Source organism: Puma concolor, chromosome C1 (assembly GCF_028749965.1).
Source record: "Puma concolor isolate L17-30 chromosome C1, mPumCon1.1.hap2, whole genome shotgun sequence".
Taxonomy (NCBI): Eukaryota; Metazoa; Chordata; class Mammalia; order Carnivora; family Felidae; genus Puma; species Puma concolor.
The window spans coordinates 18,250,081-18,277,082 of NC_141674.1; the positions used below are offsets into that span (position 1 = coordinate 18,250,081).

At 48.8% G+C, this 27,002-nt stretch overlaps 1 protein-coding gene and 1 long non-coding RNA gene across 4 annotated transcripts in view; both read left to right on the forward strand.

Annotated features, from left to right (window-relative positions):
* The window catches only part of NIPAL3 (NIPA like domain containing 3), a 51,271-nt gene extending 35,334 nt beyond the window's left edge, over nucleotides 1–15,937 (forward strand). Inside the window, exons 7-13 of one of the 3 annotated variants that reach the window (XM_086716049.1) lie at nucleotides 326–422; nucleotides 2,499–2,634; nucleotides 4,673–4,761; nucleotides 6,199–6,262; nucleotides 9,332–9,426; nucleotides 10,850–10,881; nucleotides 13,336–13,469. In XM_086716049.1, coding sequence (XP_086572175.1) covers nucleotides 326–422; nucleotides 2,499–2,634; nucleotides 4,673–4,761; nucleotides 6,199–6,262; nucleotides 9,332–9,426; nucleotides 10,850–10,866 — 498 coding nt within the window. In that variant the 3' untranslated portion in view covers nucleotides 10,867–10,881; nucleotides 13,336–13,469. Of the gene's footprint in view, nucleotides 1–325; nucleotides 423–2,498; nucleotides 2,635–4,672; nucleotides 4,762–6,198; nucleotides 6,263–9,331; nucleotides 9,427–10,743; nucleotides 10,882–13,335 lie in introns of those variants that run through there. The other 2 variants (XM_086716046.1, XM_086716048.1) reach the window with 2 other exon arrangements.
* Nucleotides 1–27,002, forward strand: part of LOC147577843 (uncharacterized) — a 111,908-nt gene that overhangs the window by 34,579 nt on the left and 50,327 nt on the right. The gene's annotated exons all lie outside the window — the stretch shown is intronic.

Genomic DNA, 27,002 nt, shown 5'->3' on the forward strand with positions numbered 1-27,002 from the left:
GAATCCCGGCCATGTAAGACAGGGCGTGTGTGAGGCCAGCGCACCCCCCTCAAAGCCCTGAGCAAACTCCTCATCAGTGTTACCCAGAGGGTAGAGATTCACTCAGAGTTTACTCAGAGCCCCTCCCGTTTCCACGGGAGAGTTTGGGAAATGCTGGGTGCTTCAATTCCCTGTCAACTCTGAAGGAGTTGAATCCTTCCATGACTTTCAACTCCGTGACTTTAGTGACACCAGCAGCATCAACTCCAGCCCAGCCCAGCAGGGCCTCCCAGGCTTGCCCACACCCACGGCCACCACTGACCTCCCCGCCTGCTGACTTCCACAGCTTGTCGAGATCATTCTGTTCTGCTTGCTGCTGTACTTCTACAAGGAGAAGAACGCCAACAACATCGTCGTGATTCTTCTCCTCGTGGCCTTACTCGGTGAGTGGGGGTCTGGGTGGTTGAGTTTTGCCACCATCGGGCAGCACCACAAGGTCCCTGCCGAGTGGAGGTGGCTTCCGTCAGTTCTGTCACTCTGCTGACTGCGTTCAGTGTCCTTGCTCCAATACCAAGAGTCCCCTAAGTGCCAGGAACGGTGCCAGAGAGAGAGCCACAGCGGTGGACAAGACAGACAAACCCCTGCCCTAGGGAGGCCTCCATTCCAAAGGGAGGAAGTGTTAATAAACAAGCAGACAAATGCATAGATCCTGGAGAAGTTTGGGCCGTGGTGATTACAGTGAAGAAGAAGACAGCAGGGTAAGGGCGAGGGAGGTAAGAGTTTATTTCAGAGAAGTCAGCGGTGGGGCAGGCTCCAACAGCTGCCTCCTTAAGGCTTCATGGAAGCCTGTCGGGCTGGGAAGGAGTGCTGGATTCAAAAGCAGGAATCAATTTTGCTCTGTCACCTGCTTTTTCTTTCCTTTGGGAGGGATGGGCACAATGTGGGAAATGGCCCCTGAATCAGACTGGGGCAAGGCCTGACCCCACATAGAGTGTGATATACTAATCGGGCTGTGAGATGTGCCCGGACTTCCAGGGGAAGGAGAAGGGGGGGGGGGGGCCTCCTGCTACCCCCTGGGGCCTCTGTAGCCTGGGGCAGGTGACTCCCTCCTGTTGAAGCCACACTGTCCTCTAAAAATAGGCCTGGGAGAACACCCAAATCTCAGGGGGGGTGACCAGGGGTAAATGAGAGCAGCACAAGTGCCCAAGACGTGTTGCCGCCCTTGTGTCCTTCCCACACCGAGCCTCCACACCAGTCACAGGCCGTCAGCCACACAGATAGGGGCCACAGGGGCCAAGGTTGCAGCATTTTGATTTTTTAAAAACAGCTTTATTGAGATATAATTTACCCACCATAACATTCACCTGTTTGAAGTATACAATATAAACGGAATCCTCTAATAATGGGGCTTTTTGTGACTGGCGTCTTTCACTGAGCATATTTTAGAGGTCTGTCCGTGCAGTAACTTATAGTGGCGGTCCCTTCCTTGGTGATCTTGTTTGCAAAGCAGTTTGGAAGGTCAGGGTCCCTCTGATGAGCAGGAAGGCCAGAAGGCCCTAAGGCACATTGGCTGCTCTCCCTGTGTCCCCTTCTCACCAGCAAGGACACCCTCACGAAAGTGCCTGTCTTCACTGGCTGCTGCTGTTTGACAACCGTCATCTAGGTAGCCGAGGGGCCCAGAAGCCGCTGTGTGTGGTGGGTTGTTAGCAAGAGGGAAAAGGAGCAGAAGCCAAGAAAAATGGGAAAGCGGAGCACCTCAGCCAGAATAAAGGGCTTCATTTGTACCCACACTTGGCAGTGGTTTCTTTTCACTCCTCCTCCGGCGGGGGGGGATCGGACAGTTTAGGCTTAGCAGTCATTTCTGCACCACTGGATAAAGCAGTGGTCTCCATAGTGAGGTGAGCAATGATCTCTCCTGCAGCCGTTATATAATGTAAATACCATATAAGCACAGTGGTACGTGGGTATCACTTTAAAATACACAAACATGTATTATCGGAAAAGTATGTGCAGGCACATAGGGGTAGGATTCCAAAACATCCAGGGACCTCTAACAAAATGTTTGTTTTTTTTTTTTAATACAAGTGAATAAGCATTAAAAAAAAAAAATAGAGCTCCTTGCACACCATGTTTCTTTTCCCTGTGATTGCCATGAGAATGATACTCAAAAGTTCATTTATCCATTCAAAGATCGTCTTGACCTCCTACCATGTTCCAGGCACAACGCTGCCACTCGCGTTCAGACTTAGACTCAATGCCCTTTCTTGCTGGAGTCTGGAAATGACATTTGGAGACGCCTGTTGGTATTCTGCTTTCTTCTCTTCTTGGACGTAGCAGCACAGATAGGGCAGCTCATGGAAGGGGCATAAGAGAGCCAAGGCAAACGGCTTCTTCTCGCCACGTCGGTCACTGGGTTGGCTCTGCCAGTGCTCTGTATTTTTCATCAAGTCCTTTGGGGTCATAAACTGACTTTCAGGGGGCGACTCCCTGCATCCGTCCCTCCTGTTCACCTTCTGCAGGCTCAATGACGGTGGTGACGGTGAAGGCCGTGGCTGGCATGCTGGTCCTGTCCATCCAGGGGAACCTGCAGCTCGACTACCCCATCTTCTACGTGATGTTCGTGTGCATGGTGGCCACCGCTGTCTACCAAGCCGCGTGAGTCGCAGACCCTTTTCCTGCCGGGCCTCTGCACGCAGGTCTCTTCCGGGCGCTGGGCCCGATCTGCTTTGTTTCGGAAGCTGTAGGGAAGGCAGAACGATCCCACCACACAGCCTGCAGCCAAGGTTAGGCAGCCGCTGTGGGGGGGAGAGGGGTCGCTGATTGGCCGAGCTGTCACGTGGTGGGGCGGGGCTCTGTGCCCCCGGAAAGACGAAGCCCGGAAGGGACGTTGTTTTTCCCGCCGCCTCAAAATGGGAGAAATGTGTGATCACCGGCAGCCTCGCCTCCCGTCTCCTCCCAGGCAGGCGTCTGCTTCGTGGACTCTTGAAGCTGTGCGGCCCCCAGGAGCCACCTGTTAGGTGGAAAACGGAAAGTTGCCATTTCTTACCCCCAAGAAATCTTCCCCGTAGAGCGAGGTGATCGTTTCTCTCTCGGAAGCGGTGGTCCTAAGGGTAGGCCTGGGCCTTGTCCACGTCTGAGACCCGGTGCTCGGCAGAGGGCCCCCGACGGCCTGGGACCGGATTGAGTGTTGGGCCCTAGAGCCTCTCCCCTCCAGGCCTTTCCCTCAGCTTCCCTGGGATCAGATTCCTTGTCCGCAAGTGAGAACAACAACGGCCCCGACCTAAGAGAATCGCATAAAGCGCTCAGTACCGTCCCCAGAGTACTGTCCACAACATCTCAGCTTCTTTTATGATTATGATGACTATTATTATGGCGATTATTTTTTAAATGTTTATTTATTTTGAGAGAGAGGGAGAGAGCGAACGAGCAGGGGAGGGACAGAGAGAGAGAGAGAGAGAGAATCCCAAGCAGGCTCCACGCCGTCAGCACGGAGCCCAAAGTGGGGCTCGAACCCAGGGAACTATGAGATCATGACCTGAGCGCAAACCAAGAGTCAGATGCTTAACCCGCTGAGCCACCCAGGCACCCCTATTATGTGGATTATTACTGGCTTTAGTCCTACTACAGAGATTCTGGTCATCACCCCTGAGCCGACCCAGCGCCAGGCTCTGTGCTGAGCACCCCACGGTTCCAGAGATGAATCCGATGCCCACTCCCCCTTCTCACTCACCCAGTCAGCACACGTCCACCGAGGGCCCGCTGTGTGCCGGGCCGGTCTGCACACACAGGCCTGAGCAATAGTCGCTGTCCCCAGGACACTCACAGCCCTGGGGTAGGGGGAAGGGCAGCCACACTAACGGAAGAGAACAACTGAGTGGGATGTATGTCATGGTGTAGGCAACTAGGTAGTAATAACTAAATGCTATGCAGAGAATGGACAAAGAATATATTCCAAGATGAGGGAGTGTTCATCCTAGATGGAGAGATTAGGAATGATTCTAATTCCTCTCTCTCTCTTTCCCGTACTGACTGCAGCGAGCACATTATTTTTGCATTAAGAAGAAAATTTGTTTTAAAAAAATAATTTACAGGAGCACCTGAGTAACTCAGTCAGTTGAGCGGCCGACGTCGGCTCAGGTCACGATCTCGTGGCTTATGGATTCGAGCCCCATGTCGGGCTCTGTGCTACAGCTCAGAGCCTGGAACCTGCTGCTGATTCTGTCTCCCTCTCTCTCTGCCCCTCCCCCCACTTGTGCACTGTCTCCCCCCTCCAAATATAAACATTAAAAAAGTTTTTTTTTTAATAATTACAGCAATAGGCAGAATGTGCTAAGTGCTGTAAGTTTCTTGGACTATATACAAGGACAGAAGTGGCTCTTTTTAGTGGGGTGGGGATGCTGGCGACAGTGACGGGAGGAGCGTGAGAAGGGCGTTTCGGGTGACGAGGACCCTGTGGCCAGAGAGGTATGAGACCGGGAAGGCATGGCCCACGTGGGGAACAGGATTGTCCAGGGGACAAATGGGAACAAAAGCGTGGACCCCAGACCGAGAGAGGCACAGGGGTGGCATCTTTGTAAACCCAAGGGATGTTCCTTCATGTGCCATCTTCATTTTTCAAACCGAGCCTACTGTCATCAGCTCTCACCTCAGCCTTCCTGACATGCCCACTGACCACAGTGCTCTTGTGTTTAAGGTTTTTAAGTCAAGCCTCACAGATGTACGACTCCTCTTTGATTGCCAGCGTGGGCTACATTCTGTCCACTACCATTGCTATCACAGCAGGTAAGGGTGGCGATCGCTAGATTCCTGTCTCCCACCTGCGCAGCAGGGACATTAGCCCAGTGTGGAGGGACAGGGCTCTGCCTCTCTCAAAAGGCCAGTTCTGCGGACTTGTTCTACCTCTCAGAGTCGTGTATGACGTCATAGAGAAAGTGCAGGATTTCGGGCCAGAGGGACCCGGGTTTACATCCTAGCACAGACACAGAGCCGTGTGACCCTAGGAAAATCACTTAACCTCTCTGAGCCCCAGTTCCACATTCATAAAATGGGAATAACACTCACGTCCTAGAATTGAAACACACACAAGATGTACTTTGTACAACTGGCACAAAGTTTCTCCAGCGATTTTTGCCATCATCTGCTAGCTCCACTAAGTGATCACAGATTTCTTCTCTATAATTTTTAGAGATTATGTCCGGATGAAGCATCTGTAATGTAATAGGTGCTGAGTAAGCCGTCATCAGTTTGGCAGGCCCCCTTTCTTCTACTCCACCCCTACTTTTTCTTCTGAGGTGGCTTCGGAGGCTGCAAGCATATCAGAGTGTGTTTGTTTTTAAGGGTCAATGAAGATGAAAATCTCCGAGGTAATAAGGCCGATAAGAACAGTGTGCCTCCCTTTGAGGAAGGCCCAGCCGTAAAGCCAGATGTTTTGCACTGCCCTTTAGACAAGCGTGCCAAATCCTGCTCACAGAGGGGGGAACAAGGTAGGCACGCGTCCTGCCAGAGCCTGTGCTGAGAGCAGGACCCGGGATCCCGGGAGGCGTTGACCCAGAGCAGCCAGAAAGTGAGCCCGCTGCACTGACTTAAGTCATGATCCAGAACTTGGGTCCAGTCAGGGTTGAAAGGAAAAGCCAACAGCATGATCAGAAGCTGGGCAGGAATCAGGAGCTCAGGGACACAACATGAAGCCCCGGGAGGTAGAATGAGTCCAGACAGACGCAGGCTGCAAGGCAGGTGAGGGCAGCCAGGCCCATGTGGCTCCCGGTGCAGGAGCGGGCCTGCAGGCCTGCCATCTGCTGGCCACGCGAGGTTAAAGAGCTCTGACAGCTTAACACCAAGCCTTGCCTTTCCCTCTTATGAAAGGCGGGGGAAGGGAGTATATAAAAACTGGCAAAGAAAGTCTGTAGTTTCGTTTATAGTGTGTTTAATTGGGGGAGGCTGGGTGCAGGGTCCATGAGAACTCTATAGAAAAACAAGATGGAGATAAGAGGAGTGTAGGAGAAAGAGAAGACAGTCTGTCTCCCCACCCCCCCCCCCACCCCATCGCCCCGCCCCGAAATGGCTTTTATTCCACTCTTCTGACATTTGCCCTGCTGGTCATGATGTTTCTGATCACTTTGGTTTCCTACAGGGAAGAGAGTTTAGCCAAATGCTAGACAGACTGGCAAGAAGGTGATTTGAAAACAGCTCACCCATATTTCCTATTTTCTGCTGTTCCAGGCGCAGTATTTTACCTGGACTTCATCGGGGAGGATGCGCTACACATCTGTATGTTTGCACTGGGGTGAGTTACGTCCTGCTGTCTGGCCTGGGGCATTGCCTGGGGCCAGAGAACTCCAGGCAGTTTGCCTCTCTGGCCCCACTATTGCTAAAGGATCTCAGGCAATCCTTTAGATCCCAGGGAGCAGCCAGGATTTAGAGCTTTGTCCTCCAGAGGGTGAGGCTTTTCCTCCCAAAGGGCATTATCTCCCTCCCCCTTCTTCTCTTTTGGGCTCTAATCTCCTTGTCATTTTGAAAAGATCCCATTTTGACACATGAAAAGACTCTCAGCCTCACCCCAGATCACAAAAATGCATTTTTTTAAGGTTTATTTTTTGAGAGGAGGGGGAGGGGACGAAACAGGGGGAGGGGAGAGAGAGGGAGAGAGAGAGAGAATCCCAAGCAGGCTCCACTCAGTGCAGAGCCTGACACTGTGTTCGATCCCACAACCATGAGTTCGTGACCTGAGCCTCTATCAAAACTCAGATGCTTAACTGACTGAGCCACCCAGGTCCCCCCCCCCAGAAATGCATTTTGAAGCCAAATGAGATGCCATCATTTTGCAAAAAGTAACAGGATTAATAAGCCATGTTGGCAAGAGGAGAGGACGAGGAGACCAGCTCTCTGCCACACCGAGAGGATGTTTAATGCCAGAGGACAATTTGGCAATGTCAATAAAAATTGTAAGTGAGCAATGTTCGATGCAACATTCCATTTCTAATCACTTATCTTGGAAAAATCATTGAAATGGGACGCAAAGACACATGTATGAGGCTGTTTTTTAGTTAAAAAGTTAATTGTACAAGGAAAAAATTGGAAGTAGCCTAAATACCCAGCAATAGAATACAGGCTAAATAGATTGTGGTATGTCCATATAATAAAGTACCATGCTGCCATTTTGAAAAATTGAGGTCAGTCTATAGGTACTGACATAGAACCATGTCTAGGATATATTAAATGGAAAAAAATACATTTTTTAAAAATGTATAGTCTACCCTATGATCTAGCAACTCCACATCTAGATATATACCCAAAACAAATAAGTACACATTGACAAAATGACTTGTACCTGAATATTTATAGTAGCTTTATTCATCATATGTCCAAATGGATACAACCCAAACGTCTATACACAGGAGAGTAGAAAGCAAATGATATAGTATATTAAGACAGTGGATTCAATATAACAAAACCAATGAACTACTAATATATACAATAAGGTGAATGAACCTTAAAAACATTTATTAAGTAGGGGCACCTAGGTGGCTCAGTCAGTTGAGCATCTGACTCTTGATTTTGGCTCAGGTCATGATCCAAGGGCTGTGGGATCAAGTCTCCCTTCGGGTTCCATGCTGAGGGTGAAGTGAAACCTACTTATCCTCTCTCTCTGTCTCTCTGTCTCTCTGTCTCTCTGTCTCTCTCTCTCTCTCTCTCTCTCCCTCTCTCCCTCCCTCCCTCCCTCTCCCTCCCTCCCTCTCCCTCTCTCTCTCTCCCTCTCCCTCTCTCCCTCTCCCTCTCTTCCCCTCCCTCTCTCCCTCTCCCTCTCTCCCCCCAACCCCACCCCACCCCACCCCCTGCCTCTGCCCTGCTCACACTCTCTCTCTCTAAAATTAATTTAAAAAGCAGGGCGCCCAGGTAGCTTAGTCAGTTGAGCATCTGACTTTGGCTCAGGTCATGATCTCACAGTTTCTGGGCTCTAGCCCTGCGTCAGGCTCTGTGCTGACAGCTCAGAGCCTGGAGCCTGCTTCGTACTCTGTTTCCCTCTCTCTCTGCCCCTCCCTCCTGTGCTCTGTCTCTCCTTCTCTCAAAAACAAACAAACAAACAATAAAGAAATAAGTAAATAATGAAAAGTTTATTAAGTGGAAGAAACTAGACAGAGTATATACATGCTGTATGATTTCACTTATAAGAAGTTCAAGAACAGGCAAATCAAGTTTTGGGTGATAGAGGAGGTCAGAACAGTGGCTTCCTCTGGGGCAGGGTTAGCATGGATTGGAAGGGGCGTGAGGAAACTTTCTGGGGTGGAGGGGATGCAAATGTCTCCTCTGTGGACCTGTGTGGCGATCACACAAGTGTCCACACGGACCAAATTCATCGAGCGCTACATTTAGGGTTTGTGCATTTTACCGCATGTAAATCACACCTCAGATTTTATTTTATTTTTTATTTTTTTTTCAACGTTTATTTATTTTTGGGACAGAGAGAGACAGAGCATGAACGGGGGAGGGGCAGAGAGAGAGGGAGACACAGAATCGGAAACAGGCTCCAGGCTCTGAGCCATCAGCCCAGAGCCCGACGTGGGGCTCGAACCCACGGACCGCGAGATCGTGACCTGGCTGAAGTCGGACGCTTAACCGACTGCGCCACCCAGGCGCCCCACACCTCAGATTTTAGAAAGCATGTTTATTTATCTAAACTCTAGGGAAAAAGGAAAAGACTCTAGAAGAATGTACACCTGCGGGGGGAGGGGGGTGGGATTAGGGAGAGATCAGGGGCTTTTTCACTTTTTCTTTCTCTCCTATACTGATTGAATTTAGGCCACAAAGAATTTTTTTGATTTAAACAAAATATTTTGGGGGGCACCTGAGTGGCTCAGTCGGCTAAGCGTCCGAACTTCAGCTCAGGTCATGATCTCTCAGTTCATGGGTTTGAGCCCCGCATCGGGCTCTGTGCTGACAGTTCAGAGCCTGGAGCCTGCTTTGGATTCTATGTCTCCCTCTCTCTCTGCCTCTCCCCCATTCATTTCTCTCTCTCTCTCTCTCTCTGTCTCAAAAATAAATAAACATTAAAAAAATATTTTTTAAGGGGAGGTTCTGAAGACACAGGCCAAATGGAAGGGAAGACATTTTGCCCAGGAAGAGTCTAATTTATCCTGATTAACGCAGTGCCGAGCGTAAGGGTGTGTGAGGCCATCGTTTATCTCCAGTCTGCTCCCTGCCCATCTCAGGCCCCCCAGCCTCCCCAGGGCTGTTCAGCAGCAAACCCCCTCCCTGTGGCCTGTGACCCTCTTTTCCCCCTCACCTGGGCTTGAAAGTAGCCCCCCCCAACCTCACTCTGGCCTTTTTTCTCTCCCTCCCTTGCCCCTGTTCTCAGGTGCCTCATTGCATTCTTGGGTGTCTTCTTAATCACCCGTAACAGGAAGAAGGCCATTCCATTTGAGCCCTATATTTCCATGGATGCCATGCCAGGTAACGTTAAAACCCCATGTGTCCAGCTGCCAGCCCATCCATATAGAATGGCTGCTACTTCCTGTTTAAAAAGAGACGGCTCTCTGCTGGGTTTGGTACAGGGAAGGTGTGCTGTGCCGTTATGGTGTGACTGTCTCTCTCTCTCTCTCTCTCTCTCTCTCTTTTTTTTTTAAATCTCACTGTGCCAGATAGGAGGCAATGGTTGAGGCACCTCAGTTGGTTTTGAGCCCATCTCGCCAGTTACCGTGTGTATTTTGGGATCTCTTAAAGACAATCCTGATTCACACTGGATAGAATTATGATCTGTCCATCAGGCTTTGTACCTGTGAAAGGAAAACTCCACTCATCCAGTTGGAATAGAACGACCAGAGAGGGGAAAGAATATAGGATGAATGAAATTCAAATACTATAACCTCACTCCTTAGATTCCACGAGGGAGTGGATTGTTCTGGAAAGCCTAGTTTCCCAGGGAGCTGGGGGTTCACCCTGAGCAGCACAGGCTCAGATGTGTTTCGTCCTTGACAGTCACAAATGCGTGAATCAGCAGAGCACTGCACAGAAGGGAGCCGTGAGGGCTGTGGAGAACTGGGGCGTGCCCGCCCAGCCTCTCCAGGGACCCAGATGAGAAAAGTTAAGACACTGGGCCAGCCCCATCCAGGTTTGCCCACCTAAGTTCTGTGGGTTGCCGGTGACCACCTGCTTTCACTTTTTAGCTCAAAATTAATTTTTATTTTAGATATAACGGCGGAACTCTCTCCAGATCATAATCCCCACCCTGCGTTAAGACAGCCTAATGAAGGGGCACCTGAGTGGCTCAGTCGGTTAAGCGTCTGACTCTTGATCTTGGCTCAGGTCGTGATCTCACGGTTCATAGGATCAAGCCCCAAGTTGGGTTCTGTGCTGACAGCTCAGAGCCTGTGTGAGACTCTCTCTCTCCCCTGGCTCACACGCTCTCTCTCTTTATCTCTCAAAATAAATAAGCATTAAAAAAAAAAAAAACTTCTTAAAAAGACAGCCTCATGAACAAATTATAACCACACTGAAGGCATCCGGTAGTCCTTAATAAAGGACGCTGGGATATAGCTGTGTTCTCAGGGCTGACTGAGGTGCCCCTGCTTTAAATGGCCCTATGGTTTGTGTGTCTTTTATATTATTTCCTCATCTTGCTCTCAAGCTGTCGTCTGTCATCCGTGCTGTTACCAGCCTGCCTGTGTACAGCAACTCCAGGTCCAACTTCTCATTTGACCCAACGTGCTCGAATTGTATATAAAATTAAGATAAACAAGCTCTGAGTTGGGGCCTTACGGTTTCTCCTAGGAGTTAAGTGCATGAGCTTTAGTGCATGGACTTCAAGAACATCTAATCTGGCTGCTCAGATGCCTTTTTTGCTTACTTCCTTGTTTCTCGGCTGTGTCCCGGATAGATGAGGGCGCTGGATAGCTGAATTCCAGATAGGTGAGGTGTCAACTCTGTGTGTGTGCAAGTATGTGTATGTATATGTGTGTTTGTGTGTTCACAAACTGTGTATGTGTATATATCTATATGAGTACTTGTATATGCATATATACAGATGTATTTTCCAGTGGAAAATAGAAGGTAACCTAAGGTAATCTTAGATATCAACATTCTGTGGTCTGTTTGTGGATGTGGCTCTGGGCTTCCTCTTTGTACCTTGTGACGGGTGGGAAGTCAGAGGTTGATGAAAGGAGACCCTGCCCTGTTGCCGTGGCGCGTCAGACACTTCCGAGTGGACGTGTCCCGTGCCACGTGGGCTTGGAGTTCTGGTGCCCTGGATTCCGATCCCAGCTCTATGTCCACCCGCTCTGTGACCTTGGGCATGTCCTTGGACAGGCCAAGGCCTCTGACCTTGTAAATTGGGATTCCTTCTCTCAGGGTAGTGGGATAATATGTGAAAGGCTCCCTTGCACAGTGTCTGCGACTTGGTAGATGCCTGGTTCAGTTTGGTTTCACTTCCCTTTTGCTTTAAAAAAAAATCTTTGAAAATTTCAAACACGTGTTCAACCTGATGCCAGGTAGAACACAAAAAATAAAAAAATAAAAAAAAAAAGGAGGGGGACGCTGGCTGGCTCAGTTGGTGGAGCACAGCATTCTTGATCTCGGGGTCATGAGTTCAAGCCCCACATGGGGTGTAAGAATTACTTAAATTTTAAAAACTTTAAAAATAAATTAGTTAATTCATTAAATTAAAAAATAATAATAAAACTGTTTAAACCCAGTGCCTTTCCTACTACCTGTATTCCCTGGTCAGCATTAGAGCCTTGCATTTGGCCTACCTAGATTGACCTTCACAACCGACCAGTAGCTACGGTTCAAGAGGCATTCAGTTTCTAAAAAAAAGGAAAAAGCAGGGGCACCTGGGTGGCTCCGTTGGTTAAGCACCCGACTTCAGCTTAGGTCATGATCTCACAGTTCGTGGGTTCCCCACATCGGGCTCCGTGCTGACAGCCTGGAGCCTGCCTCAGATTCTGTGTCTCCCTCTCTCTCTCTCTCCCCTTCCCTCTGTCTCTCAAAAATGAAAAAACCTTAAAAGAAAAAAAAAATTTGTTTTTTAAAGGAAAAAGCAGTCTCACAGTCCCCCCACGGTGCACATCGCCCTCATTTTCCATAAATCAGTTAACCCATAATTGTTAGACTGTGGGTGTGGTCCTGCTGCTTAAGAACTTTGAAAACATCCAACAGCTAAGCCGTGCCCGGTAAGCGCACCCTTTTCCCGAAGGAACAGGCACCCCCCTCAGCTTTTGTAACTTCACCCCTTGGAATCTGTGTCCTCGTCCGGATAATGGGGCTCGGATTGGGGGGCGGGGCGGGGGGTATTAAGTGGAAGTGTGCAGGGCGGCCACACGGCATTCCTGTTAAGAGTGTGGGCTTCAGCGCTCAGACCACCCGAGTTTAAACTCTAACGCTGCCACTTGCCGGCTTTGGGACCTCAAGCAAGTTCTATAACCTCTAACCGCCTCGTTCTCCTCATCAGTAGTTGTGAGGATCAGATGAGATCAAGCTTTTTTTCTGCCAGGAGCTCAATACTCAGTACCCGTTAGCTGTCCTCATGCCCCCTGTGGTTACCATTGTGATGTAGAGCGCTTAGCCCAGAGCCTGGGCGCAGTCGGGAGTCTGGGACCTGCTGTTATTGCCTTCATAGTTTCCTGGAGGACACTTTGAGTTCAGTTTCCTCCGACAGCCTAGCGGCAAGAGAATTTGAAGTCTCAAGTCCCAGGCCAGGAAGAGAGTTGCCCTCCAAGGTCAGGTCCCGCCTGATGGGGAAAGTGTAGAACAAGGCTAACGGAATTCAGGAGTAAAGTCCCTGTTCTCAACTGTAAGAAGAAATCCAACATCAGTATGTGCCCAGGAGCGGTAGGCAGAATGGCACCTGCCCTCTATGCGGATCAGGGATGTTAAATGTTAAAGGTCAAAACTCGCCTTCTGAGTGTCCCTGATGCATCTGGCACCGCCGCGTGTCCATGACACGAAAGTTACCCTCCCTCTTCTCCCAGGGGGATAATGAAATGTGCTGGATCCTGATTTAATTCCGCAGGAAAGTATTGGCATCTACCACGCTCGAAGCACGGTGCTGGTTCTGCTCCCCCTGGGGCCCAAACACGCGTTCCCACCTCGTGCTAGGCCAACCCATGGTCTCTCTTGACAATGGCTGGTCTGTGTGCATTATTTCCTGAAGATTCGTCCCCGGTTGCTTAGCAACCGTAATATTTCTAGCACATATTTCTGGATGTTCTTTTTTCGATCGAAAGCATTCAGGAAATTGGCAATGCACGTGATCAGCGCCCCAGCACTATAATTAGCCTGCGATGGGGTGGAGGAAGACGCAGTCTCCTGTGCCCCACCCCCACCCCTTATCACGTAATGATGTGGAGAAAATGGATTTCATTTCAGGTATGCAAAACATGCATGACAAGGGAATGACGGTTCAGCCCGACCTCAAAGCTTCTTTTTCCTATGGGGCCCTGGAAAACAACGACAACATTTCTGAGATCTGCGCTCCTGCCACGCTTCCGGTCATGCAAGAAGAACACAGCTCCGGGGCTGCCCCCGGGGTTCCCTACCGAGTCCTGGAACACACCAAGAAGGAATGAGCCCACCTTGCTCCCTTTATAACTGCTCAAGCCCTGCCGATAGTGATTCAACCCTGAATTCTGAAGTTTGCCTTTCGAGTCTTTTTTTTTTTTTTTTTTTTTTTTAACCGAGAACTCTCCAGAAGGGGATCTGGAAGAGCCTTTGTCTCTGGCAAAGAATATATTATCTTGGCTTGGAGATTCCGGATGACCAGGGTGGTGGTGGGGTGGGGGGGGATGAAAGCAGTATTCCGGGGTGGGTGGGGCGAGTGCGGGATTCAGACCCCGCCCCGTTCCGCCCCCACCCCCGGTCCCCCAGGTTGGGAGAGCCCCCATCATCCCCGAGGATGGTAACTGAACATCCCCCTTCGGTGACCGCAAGCTGCCACATTCCTCGCAGCTGAAACAAGACAGATCCCGCCCTCTCCTTTCCACATCGAGGGAGAGGCTGGGGACCCCTGAATCCAGTCTTCCCCTTGACTGATCCTCCCCATCTCGCTCGCGATTCCATATTTTCACGTAACGTTTGCGTTGTCTTCACATGGCATAGCGGGCCAGCCCCGGGACCCTTCTGTCATTCACCTGCAGAAAACGCACGTGTGCCCCTTCCGGTTGTCTGTGCCTTTCTAGCGAAAACGTGCTTGATGTGTTCGTATTCCACCCGCGCTTGAAAGCTAATTTGTTTTTGGTTCCGTGAACTGTATGATGGCCTTTTTTTTTTTTAACCCCCCCAAAAGGAACGGAGAAGTTAAGAGAAGGAGGGAAATAACGTTCAGGAGCATCGGTAATGATACGTTAGCCTGAAAAGGAAGAAACATCCCTTCCCATCTTACAAAATGTGGTCGCATCACTTACAAAAGGATAGACAGAAAATCTGGCTCTTTTATTATGGGTATTTTCCTGCACACCAATGCCCTCTGGGAGGCCTGGGGGCTCTTATTTCAGAGACAGCCTCCATCATTCCCCCTCCATCCTCTCCTTTATAGATCAACAAACCAGACTTGAATTATTAGTTAATTAACTTGGAGCTGATAGAGACGCTGGGTCCTCCTTTCATACGGTCCCACATATGGACCCACATATGGAAAAGCGGGCATTCTCGGTAAGGGTTGCTGCTTTCTTTCAGGCTACTCACGTGATTGTCTTCCCCTAGACTGACTATACTTTTGAGAACGGCAAGAGTTTGCAAATCTTAGCATAAGGATCCCCTAAGGAGTTTATTTAAAATGCAGATTCCTGCACCCCAAGCGCGGATATTCTAAGTGGGAATGGCCCAGAAGTCTGCGTTAAGTCTGCGTTCTTAATTGGCAGTACAGGTCATTCTGATGCATGTAATCCAAGAATCCCACACCTCAAAAGCCTAATAATTGCGAGAGACGGTCTGCTACAACCCCCGGGGGGCCGACACACTCCAGCCTGGAAAGTCGGAATTAGCATTCCTTGTTTCCCGTCTAGGGTTCACTTGGCAGGTCAAATAATTCCCATAGGATCTGTGGCATTCATCCATTCAGTGATAACTACTTAGAACTACACTTGACGTTTCCCTAGGCAGTCTTTAACTAATAGGCAAGATAACAGTGTTAATAGACCAGTGTTGATAGATCATTAACCTTTATGGATTGTGCTTAATACCGATTTAGTACCTTGACTTCAAAACCCGGCATCTGTCGCCTGCGATAACCACTTCTGTATTGTGTCTTAACCACTTCTGTATTGCGTCTTCCATGCCTAACAAGGCAGCAGACGGTGACCTTTTTTCTTTAGGATAGGTGTCCACTCAGTTCAACAATATTTGTGAGGCATTACCTGTGTGTTAATAAGCATTTGGACGGTGAAGGCTACAAAGCATGACCATGGTTCCTGCCTCCCCAGACCAGCAGAGGAAGACACATACCCAGGAAACTGTGGCAGGGCAGGCCTGGAGAGGTGCACCTTGCAACAGTGGGCCACGGAAAAGGACAGTTTGAGGGAGGGGGCGCTGCCAAAGGTCAGACCCCAAGCCTGGAACAGGGTACTCAGAATTGAAGGTGATTTGGGGGTGCCGGGTTGGCTCAGTAGAGCACGCAACTCTTGATCTCAGGGTTGTGAGTTCGAGCCTCATGTGTGCTGTAGAGTGTACTTAGAATAAAAATTAAAATTTCTGAAACTATTCAGTTTCAATTCATTTTATTTATTTTTTTAAGTTTATATTTGACAGAGAGAGAGAGAGAGAGACAGAGCATGAGTGGGGGAGGGGCAGAGAGAGAGGGAGACACAGAATCTGAAACAGGCTCCAGGCTCTGAGCTGTCAGCACAGAGCCTGACGTGGGGCTCGAACCCACAGACCGCAAGATCATGACCTGAGCCAAAGTCGGACGCTCAACCAACTGAGCCACCCAGGCACCCCATCAATTAATTTTAAAAATAAAAAGAATTGGAGATGTTTGGGGCCTCACTCATTGATGGGGGCAAATCTTACTAAGGTTTGAGCAAAGCATAGAAGTTAGGGCTGACCAGCAACACCCCCCCCCCCCCCACACACACCCCAGGTAGAGGGGCCAGCATTTGCAAAGGCACAGTGATAGGGAGTGGGTGTTGACAAAGAAAGGAGAGGCAGAGAAGGTGGTGGGAGATGAACCCGGAAAGATAACCAGTGGAGGGGCGCCTGGGTGGCTCAGTTGGTTAAGCATCCAACTTCAGCTCAGGTCGTGATCTCGCGGTCTGTGGGTTCGAGCCCCGCGTCGGGCTCTGTGCTGACAGCTCGGAGCCTGGAGCCTGTTTCAGATTCTGTGTCTCCCTCTCTCTGACCCTCCCCCGTTCATGCTCTGTCTCTCTCTGTCTCAAAAAATAAATAAAAGGTAAAAAAAAAAAAAAGATAACCAGTGGAGGCCAAATCATGGAGGCCTTGAATACCTGACAGAAGAGACCAAGGTGCATCTTAGTGGGCATGGGAGCCATTGATGATCCATGAGGAAGAGAACGGCAGGATCAACGCTGATTGGAAAGGAGGCCTTATGCAGAGTGTAAGAGAAAGAATCTGAAGGGATAATAAAAGTCACTTTTCAAGGTCAAGCTGCAAAGCCTGCAAGAACAAAACACAAAAGGAAATTAAAATCTGGTTTTGCTGCTATTCAGATTTTCCAAGTGATTTTTCTGAGGTGGGCAGGGATGAGGTGGGAGGGCAGAGCGGATAAATGGAAGGTGAGCAGGGAAGCCATTTATTTTTTTTTAATTTTTTTTAACGTTTATTTTTTTTTTAATTTTTTTTTCAACGTTTACTTATTTTTGGGACAGAGAGAGACAGAGCATGAATGGGGGAGGGGCAGAGAGAGAGGGAGACACAGAATCGGAAACAGGCTCCAGGCTCTGAGCCATCAGCCCAGAGCCTGACGCGGGGCTCGAACTCACGGACCGCGAGATGGTGACCTGGCTGAAGTCGGACGCTTAACCGACTGCGCCACCCAGGCGCCCCTTAACGTTTATTTTTGAGACAGAGACAGAGCATGAACGGGGAAGGGGCAGAGAGAGAGGGAGACACAGAATCAGAAGCAGGCTCCAGGCTCTGAGCCATCAGCCCAGAGCCCGACGCGGGGCTCGAACTCACAGACCGCGAGATCGTGACCTGAGCTGAAGTCGGACGCCCAGCCCACTGAGCCACCCAGGCGCCCCGCAGGGAAGCCATTTAAATATGTCAAACCCAGGTGATCATTTTGGTGTATTATGTGCTCCCAACCTTACTCTGCCCCTTCCCTGTTTGGGTTATGGGCCTTTTAGTCCCAATCCAGGCAAGAATGAGATGAGTGGGTAAAAGTGCATTATAGTTTCCGGTCAGCTGACGGTCATGGTTTCAGTGCCACTCAGGCATTGCCCCCGGGGCCTGGGCCTCCCCTGCCTTCAGGTTGGGGGTGATGGCATAGCTGAGCTCCAGGAAGGCTGAGCAGAGAGTGCGTGGCAGCTTCCTGAGGGGAAGCCAGGGGCAGGTAGGTACCTGGGTATTCTGGAAGAACAGCTGATGTGGATCCAGAGTTCTGAATCTGCCTTGGACTATCTTCTCCCAGCCTTTCTCCCCAAATGTCAACTGTTAGCTGGTGACACTTGCTGTTGCGGGACGGGGGTGGGGGGCAAGCAGACATCAACTTTCCGCTCACATATTCCCGATTTTTTATTTTTTTCTCTCGGCTCTGACATCCCCCAAGCCCTCTTGAATGCTCCAAGCAACGTTAAGTCTCCCACCTCTCTCTCCTTCCTAGCGGCCAGTGCCTACACCAGGGTCACCAGACCTGGGTTTAAACTGTCCGTTGTTCTCTGGTCTTCCCCTCTCCACTCCGCTCTGCCCCCCCTCTTCTCAAGGCTGGGACTCTGGGTTCTCTAACCAGACAGCTCAAACCCAGGTAGGTGCCTGTGGGCTTTGTCGAGAGCTCAGCCCCTCCCCGCACCCCTCCCTTGAAGCGATGATGCCGGGTCGCCGGGGTTCCTGCACCGTGGAGCCGATTGCTGGGTAGGAAGGGAGGACTGATATGTCCATTGCCTTCCTGGTGGAAACCAGCCACCTCGATGGTACTGTGCACACAAGACAGCCATCAGGGTAGTTCGTGTTGGAGCAACTCCACCCTGCACGTGTATGAACCCCAAATCTGGTCCAGCAGTGGCCGGTAGGCAAAAAAATACACTGCGTGCTTCTCTGAGAAGCGGTGTAAGTGAAGTCGCCTTAGAATATATTCTGCGTGGATGCTTATATTTTGTGAACTTCATGACTGATACGACATGTCGTATGTCTCAAAAAAATAGGTGTGTTAGCTGCAAATAACATTACGAAGTGGTGTTTCGTTTAAAAAAAAACAACCCACGTGATACTGTTGAGTTTAAGTCTTATGTTTGGCTAGTACTTTCTAAAGTTATCTAGAACGGTGCTGTGCCATAGAACTTTCTGCAAGGGTGGGATTGTTCTATGTGCCGCGAGGTACAGCAGCCACTAACCAGATGTGGTTATTGAGCCCTTTAAATGTGGCAAGTGCAACCTAGGAACTAGATTTTTAATTTTATTTAAACTTAATTAAAGTTAAATACCCACATATAGCTAGAGTATGGCTGCTGTAGTAACAGTGCAGTTCTAGAAACGCCCGTGATGGCAGTTAAGGCTGAATTAAGCACCCCCCTGCCTTTTTTTTTTTTTTTTTTTTCCTGCAGTGGTTAAGTGTATAGACTCTGTGGCCAACTGCTTAGGTTTGATTCCTAGCTCCCCACTTAGTACCTGTGTGACATCGACAAGTTACTTAAACTCTCTGAGCCCCATCTGTGAAACAGGCACAGTAACAGTGTCCACCTGAAGATTCTTATGAGGATTGGATAAGCTCATAGTTACAAAGTCTGGCAACTATGTCCAGCATTCCATCAGGATGTTATATTATATTGAAGCAATGGGGAAGCCCTGAGCGCAGAAGCTTCTGTCCCCAAGGAGTTCGGGCCCATGAACCTCCCTTTACGGATGTTTGCCCACTTCCCCTGTATCCTTGGGATTTTATGGAGGCTACCTGCGTAGGCCTGAGCAATGAGTAACTCCGTTTCCAACCCCTCTCCGGGGGAGGGAGGGTAGAGCTGAGAATTCCCATCTTCCATTCAGGCTGACCAGCCCCCATCCAGGACCCCCACCAGTGTTGCCTCATTAGCATAAAAGATGCTCCTGGGGCCCCTGGGTGGGCAGTCCATTAAGGGTCCGTCCTCGGCTCACGTCATGATCTCACAGTTTGCGGATTCGAGCCCCGCGTCAGGCTCTGGGCTGATGGCTCAGAGCCTGGAGCCTGCTTTGGATTCTGTGTCTCCCTCTCTCTCTTCCCCTCCCCCGTTCATGCTCTATCTCTCTCTGTCTCAAAAATAAATAAATGTTAAAAAAAATTAAAAAAAATAAAAATAAACATTAAAAAAGAAGAAGAAGAAAAAAAGCTCCTAGTGCTCTTATCACTCACAAATTTACAAGGTTTAGGAGCCCTGAGTCAGAGACAAGGTCAAAGACAAATATTAGAGCCAGAGATATTCTCGATGTTCTTACCACTGAGGAGACTACAAGGGTTTTAGGAGCTCTGTGCCAGGGACAAGGTGCAGAGACCAATATGTATATTTTCTTTGGTCTCATAGTGCCCTCGTTAAACAAGCTCCCTCGCCCCTTCTGTTCAAGTGAGGACACAGCGAGAAAGACTACGAACCAGGAACGGGTTCTCACCAGACTGAATCTGCTTCAGCCACCCAGTCCACGGATGTTTTAGTTACAGGAGCCCGGATGCGCTAAGAGACCAGTGCGATGAGAGAAGATTCTCACGGCAGGGCAAACGGTGCCTGCTGCCTTCTCACGTTGACACTGGAATGTGAATCTTCACCGTTGCTCCCTAGAAACGTCCGTGCACTTATTCGTCAGGATTGTTTTATAAGTTAAAGAACAGCAACAGCAACAATCCACAAAGCCCATCTTTGACTCTCCAAAAGCCTGTTTGTCATGAAAACAACAGCCCCAGAAATACGTCTTTGCAGATGTCAGTCGCACTCTGATCCTTGTAAGCATCCCAGACAGATTCAGGAAATTAGATAGCTGTCGTATAATGTCTTCTACTTTTCCCAAAATGTCATCTTCTACCAAAACGTTCAAGTCACAGACATTTATTCCTCTTCACATGAACGACACTGAGTATCTTAGCACGCGTTTATACGCATTTGTGTATCCTTTTCTGCCAACTGTCCAGTCTTTGCCCACATTCTCTGGCCTTATTGGTCTCATTGATTTGAACGTGCTATTTGTATTTTGCATCAATTAACCCTTTCTCTGTGATGTGACTTTCAAGTATTCCCCAGTGTATTTGCTTTTTGATTAGCTTATGTGGCTTTTTTTTTTTTTTTTGCTATGAAAAAATCTTTTTGTTTTGTGTGTTTTGTTTTACATATAATCCAATTATTTCTATCAAATATATTTTTATACATAAGTATTTTATAAACATAATGGAATTGAGATGACATTTCTATAATACGCTAACTTTCTAAATTTTCTGGACTCTCTGCTCTCCCCCACTGATATGTCTGCCTATTCATTCACCATTAACATACTGTTTAAATTATCTTTATTTTTTTATTTTTTTTTTAAATTTTAATGTTTATTCATTTTTGAAAGACAGAGAGAGACAGAGCACAAGCAGGGGTGGGGTGGAGAAAGAGGGGGACACAGAATCTGAAACAGACTCCAAGCTCCGAGCTGTCAGCACAGAGCCCGACACGGGGCTCAAACTCACAGACTGTGAGATCATGACCTGAGCTGAAGTCGGACACTTAACAGACTGAGCCACCCAGGCGCCCCTATACTATCATTTCAATAAACAGGACATTAATATCCAAATAGTAAACAGGCAAAATCTCACCATAAAGGCAATCCTTTAAGCTGAATAATTTAGTGTTATGAAAAATGTAGGGCAGTGTTATTATTTGCCTCATCTTGCCACAGACCCATAAGAAGACACCGGCATTCGGGAACCAAACTTGGCTTGATGTGACTCAAACATGGTGTTTCACATGTCAGGAGAGGGGGGGCCCCGCAGAGGGGTCCATTGCCTAGTTACCTGCGGACCCAGGACTAGAACCCAGGTCTTGGGATCTCCAGTCTTTTCCTCCCCCACTGCACCAAGTCCTGCCACAGCCTATGTTCCACATCCACCACTGGCTTCTGAGCTCTTCCTCCTACTGTGTCATTTCCCTCCCTTCTCACAACAGCTCTGCCAGGAGGCTGCTCTGTCCTCGTTTTATAAGCACAGAAACTGAGGCTCAAAGAAGTTCAGTAATTTACTCAGGGCCACTTGGTGTGTAAGTTATAGAGCCTGGATTCAAACCCAGATATAACTGACTCCAAAGTTTCTCTCTCTCTCTCTCTATGTATGTACACATATACATGTGTGTATAGATATATGTATATACACACATATATACATATATACATACACATATATATGTGTATATACATATACATATGTATATGTGTATATATGTACATATATGTATGTATGTGTATATATATGTACATATATAACTTTTAAAGTTTATTTTTTAGTAATCTCTACACCCAACAAACTCACAACCCTGAGATCAAGAGTCACATGCCCCTCTGACTAAACCAGCCAGGTGCCCCCTCTATATATTTTAAATCCAGTCTTTTTTTTTTTTTTTTAACCTTTATTTATTTTTGAGACAGAGAGAGACAGAGCATGAATGGGGGAGGGGCAGAGAGAGAAGGAGACACAGAATCGGAAGCAGGCTCCAGGCTCTGAGCCATCAACCCAGAGCCCGACGCGGGGCTTGAACTCACGGACCGCGAGATCGTGACCTGAGCCGAAGTCGGACGCTTAACCGACTGAGCCACCCAGGCGCCCCATTAAATCCAGTCTTTGATATGTCAGTAGACAAGAATTCTTTTACTTTTAAATTCTTTATTCATTTTTTTAGCACAGAATGTAACTTTCTCTTGAGTCTGGAGTAGCCTAAGAGTGTAAGTTTTTTTTTTTTTTTTAAGTTTTTATTTATTTATTTATTTAGAAAGAGAGAGAACAAGCATGAGTGGAGGAGGGGCAGAGAGGGAGGGGCAGAGAGAATCCCAAGCAGGCTCTGCACGGTCGGTCGGGGTGGAGCCGGAAAGCGGGGCTCGAACTCACGGTTTCATGAGATCGTGACCTGAGCCGAAATCAAGAATCAGACGCTTAGGCGACTGAGCCGCCCAGGCGCCCTACTTAGAACATAATTTCTTAGGCAGCTATTGAGTCAGGAGACAGAAACCATACCAGTTACTGGAACAGAAAATGTAATATAAGGAATTGGTAACTAGGTAGAAAGCTGTTTACTGGGCAACTGAAAGGGTAGGAGAGAATGCTGAAGTCTCATAGCGACAGCGGCGGTAAGAAGCAGCCCCCACCCGAGGGCTGGGGGAAGACAGGGAAGAAGCTGGATGTGGGGGGAGAGCTTGGGAATTCCCTGAGCCTGCACTGATGGGTTAACAAGGCAGACAGCATTAGAAAGACTTAGGATGCTCACACCCCAGTCTGGCTAAACAAGATTAGGTAAATAGGTATAGAGAGAGAGAGGCAAAGGCGCCAGTCCAGATAGTTACGGGCAAAGCCCCAATATAAAACAAAGGCAGAAGAGGTAAACAAGATTAGGTATTCAGGGTGGAAACACCCCCAATTTAGTACAATAGCAGAAAGCTGCTTTCACAGGAAGGAAGAACCAAATTAGGTAAACAGGGCTGCAAGGTGAAGTTGCCCAAAGCAGAGCGAATTAGCAAAAGGAAGGTTGTTTGACCCTTGTGGACCCTGAGGTAGCACGCTCTTTCTTGTCCCCTAGACTAGTTCAGGTTAACAGAGGTAGTGCCTCAAGTCCTCTGTAAACAACCTTCCGCCTGGGTGCCAGGATTTTGTTTTGTATTAACCCAAACCCCTGAGCCCACATATTTTCAAAATGCCCTTTCCCTCACACCCGTGAGTTAATGTTCACAGCTTCACTGTCTCTTTGTGCACGCCCATGACCATGGTTGTAAGCCTTCTGATCCTAATAAACACTGAGCAAGGACCCTTAATCGGGGCTCTTGAGCTCTCCCGGACATTAGCCATCTCTAGCGTTTTAATCCTGCGTCCTGCTTTCTTGCTGGACAAGAAAGAACTCCAGACCCGGAGTCTACGACAGGTGGAATTATTAAAACTTAGATATTATGCCTAAAGGAGGGGCCCTGGGGAGCAGAAACTCAGAGAGCTACAACTAAAGCTGGTGCTGTGTCTCTGAGTTGGAGGAGAGGCCTCACGGGATTGGGACCCAGCCTATGAGGGTCTGTATGAGCCCTGGAGCCCACTGAGGAAGAAGACAGACTCCCTGAGCTTCAGTGGGAGAGGAAGAGTTCCTGGGTGGCTCAGTCTGTTAAGCGTCTGCCTCTTGGTTTCAGCTCAGGTCATGATCTCATGGTTCATGGGTTCGAGCCCCGTTTCAGCACGGGGCTGACAGCACGGAGCCTGCTGGGGATGCTCTCTCTCCCTCTCTCTCTCTCTTAAAATAAATGAATAATGTAAAAAAAAAAAAAAAAACAGGTGAAAGAGGGGAAAAAAGGTATTTCATCATGCCAAGAAGATACGTTAAAAGTTCCTGTCCAACATGGAGCCTAAGCAGCCACACTCACCTCCAATATGGAGCCTAAGCAGCCACACTCCCCTCTTCTCAGTGCCAGGGCTTAGTCAGTAGGTACCAAGAACAAGGGTGCTCTGGGCAGCAAAAGGACAGATTCATCGGAAAACTATAATAGACTCTACAGACGCAGAGCAGCATTTGCCCCAGATGGAGCCCTAACAGTGGAATGTCTGGCGGTGGGGGCCCAATGGGAAGGATGCTGGGGCAGGGAGGGGGACAGGACGGAGCTGAAGAAACATGGCCCTCCACGAGGACAGGGAGGCAGGATCGGGAAAGGCATCTCAGCCCCTGGTGTGAAGTCCTGCTTGCTTTTGCCTACAGCACAAGGCGGCCTGCGGGCCCCTCACTTCCACACCTGAAGGGGAAGCCACAGACAGCCCAGCTCACCTCCTCAGAGACAAAAATCACCCCTCACACTCGGGGGACAGGAAGCCTTTGGGGAAACAGACTCACACAAGTGCAAAGGAAAATCCGCACTTGCTCAAAGAGCAGGGAAAAGTACCATTAAGGGGACAATTTTTTGCCATTTTTCTTGCGTGCAATACCCATCTTAAATGCAAATAGAAGAGCCCTTCCCTTGTGTGGGAACCACGGGTATGATACAACTTGTATTTCGTAGCTTGTACGCAGATCTGTACTTTGTTCTATCAAGGCGCTGGAAACCCTGCACAAAACTAACTCAACTGTTTGTATTTCACTGATTGATACACACACGTGCTCTGTGCCTTCACGAATGGGATCAGGGTCCTTACACGAGGTCAGAGAGCCGGCTCGCTCTCTCCCCACCACGTGAGGGGACAGAAGGAGGTGGCCATAACCAGAAAGAGGGCCTTCATCAGAACCCCACCATGCCGGCTTCATGATCTGGGGCTTCTGGCCCCCAGAACTAGGAAATCAATGTCTGTTGTCGATAAGCCACACGGTTTATGGTCTTTTATTACAGCAACCAGAACAGATGAAGACAGCAAGTCGTGAAGCTATTTTTCCCTCCGCTCCAAACCTGCCCTTCTAGGGGATGGCCGTGGGAGGCTGCAAACCCCCTCTCTGCTGGGCTAGCTGCTTCCTGGGAGCAGGGGGTCGTGCTCACGAAGGGGGTCGTGAGGCTGCAGGAGGAAGGGGCTCGCCCCTTCCTGTCTACTTCCTGTTTCTGTGCCCATCTTCTGGAGGCACTTCCTCCCCTCAGTGAAGCCTCAGTTGGGTCTAGTTTGCAGCTCTTTCCAACTCTCACGCGATCAGCTCCACGGCCCCCACCCCTCAGCGATATCTGCACACCCTCCTGGAGGCCTGGGGGTGTGGTTTATCCACGGGACCCCTCCTCCTACCTTTTTTTTAAACAGCTTTACTGACATAAATCACATACCATACAATGCACTCTCTAAAGTATATGATTCGGGGTGCCTGGGCGGCTCAGTCAAACTTCTGACTCATGGTTTCGGCTCAGGTCACTATCTGAGGGTTCGTGAGTTCGAGTCCCCGCATCGGGCTCTGCGCTGACAGCACGGAGCCTGCTTGGGATTCTCCCTCTCCCTCTCCCTCCCTCTCTCTCCCTGTTCTTCCCCCTGTCGCTCTCCTTCCCTCACTCAAAATAAATAAGTAAACTTAAATGAAATAACTTACGTAACGCAACAGTTTTTAGTCTATCTACAAACATGTGTAAGCGTCGCCACAGTCCACTCTAGAACATTTTCACCCCCTCAAAAAGAAACACCGAAAAGAAGATAGCAAGCGTTGGCGAGGGTGTGGAGACCTTGGAACCTTGGTGCACTGGCAGTGGGGATGTAAAATGGCACAGCCACGCTGGCAAATGGTATGGTGATTTCTCAAAAGATTCCAAATGGATTGCCCCGTGTTCCGGAAATGCCACTTCTGGCCACAGACACAAAAGAACTGAAAGCAGGGACTCAGATACTTATACACCCGTGTTCAGAGCAGCGTTCTTCGTGATGGCCAAAAGATGGGAGCGACTCAAGCGCCCGTCAACGGATGCACACGAGGATTCGTCAGCCTTAAAGGGAAGGAAATATCGACACATGCTAGGACACGGCTGAACCTTGAGGTCAGTACGCTAAGTGCATAGGCAAGACACAAGAGGACAAATCCTGTGTGATCCCATTTATGTAAGGAGTCGCCAACCCACTCTCTGTTTCTATAGATTTCCCGATTCTGGACTTCCACATGAACGGAATCATGTAATATGTGGGCTTACATGCCTGGCTTCTTCCAGCCAGCATGTTTTCACGGTTCATTCCAAGTTCTAGCCCATGTCGGCATTTCTTTTCTTTTTGTGGCTGAATAACCTCTTATCTTGTTAAGTTTTCATCATTACGACCTCTTACCTTGGTCCCCTTCACCCTCGGAATGGTCACCGCTTTCCGCTCTCACCGCCATGATCCCTTAAAGTTCTTTCTGCCTGTTGGGTTTGAGAGCCCCTAGTTTGATAACCTTATGTCAGTAACAATTCTTTCCATTAAGCTCTTTCGGTTCAAATCACTGTTGTGATTTCTGTTCCCCGATCAAACCCTGACTGATATGCAAGAAAAAGTAAAATAATTTGAATCCCTGGTCCATGCAGGCAGCTGTCTGTTTTCCATGTTCCATTTTTCTCTTTATGTGCGTGCACCTCCCCCCATACTTCCTTCCCTAATTATGGTCATCTAGCTCGTATCCTCCTCAACCCATCTGCAGCTCAAGTGAATCAGGAAATAATGTCTCCACCTAACAAAGTCAAGGATCAAAACGCTTAGAGAGCCGCTCCTTCCTGTGTGGAGTGACATCTCGGCTCTTGAAGGCTCTCGAACCGATTTGCAGTGAATTCAGGAGCCTCTGGGTCTGCAGGCAAATGGAACTGATTCTTTGCAATTCAAAGCAACACGGCAAGATGGAACCTTGTGAGGCATCCAGACTTCAGAGCGCACTGAGAGACGAATTTCCATACCCAAACCTCAAAACCATTCACATGTTCTTTTGTTTGTTTATTTTAAGTAGGCTCCACAGGGAGCATGGTGCTTGAACTCACCACCCTGCTGAGATCAAGAGTCCCGGATGCAGCCAGGCACCCCTCACGTTTGTTTGTTTGTTTGTTTGTTTGTTTGTTTAAGATATGTTTCTCTTTACAAAAATGTAATCATTATCAATTGCCTCCATTTCTGTTAGTATTTTATAGTTCCCCAGCTTTCAATAAACCGTTCGTTTTGAACTCAAAACCATCTTAGGAGGGAGGTACCACTGTAATTTTCATTTAGCTGAAGAGGAACCAGGCTTAAAGCATGTGAGATGTTCTCAAGGTTCAACAACTGGTCAGTAGCACAACCAGGA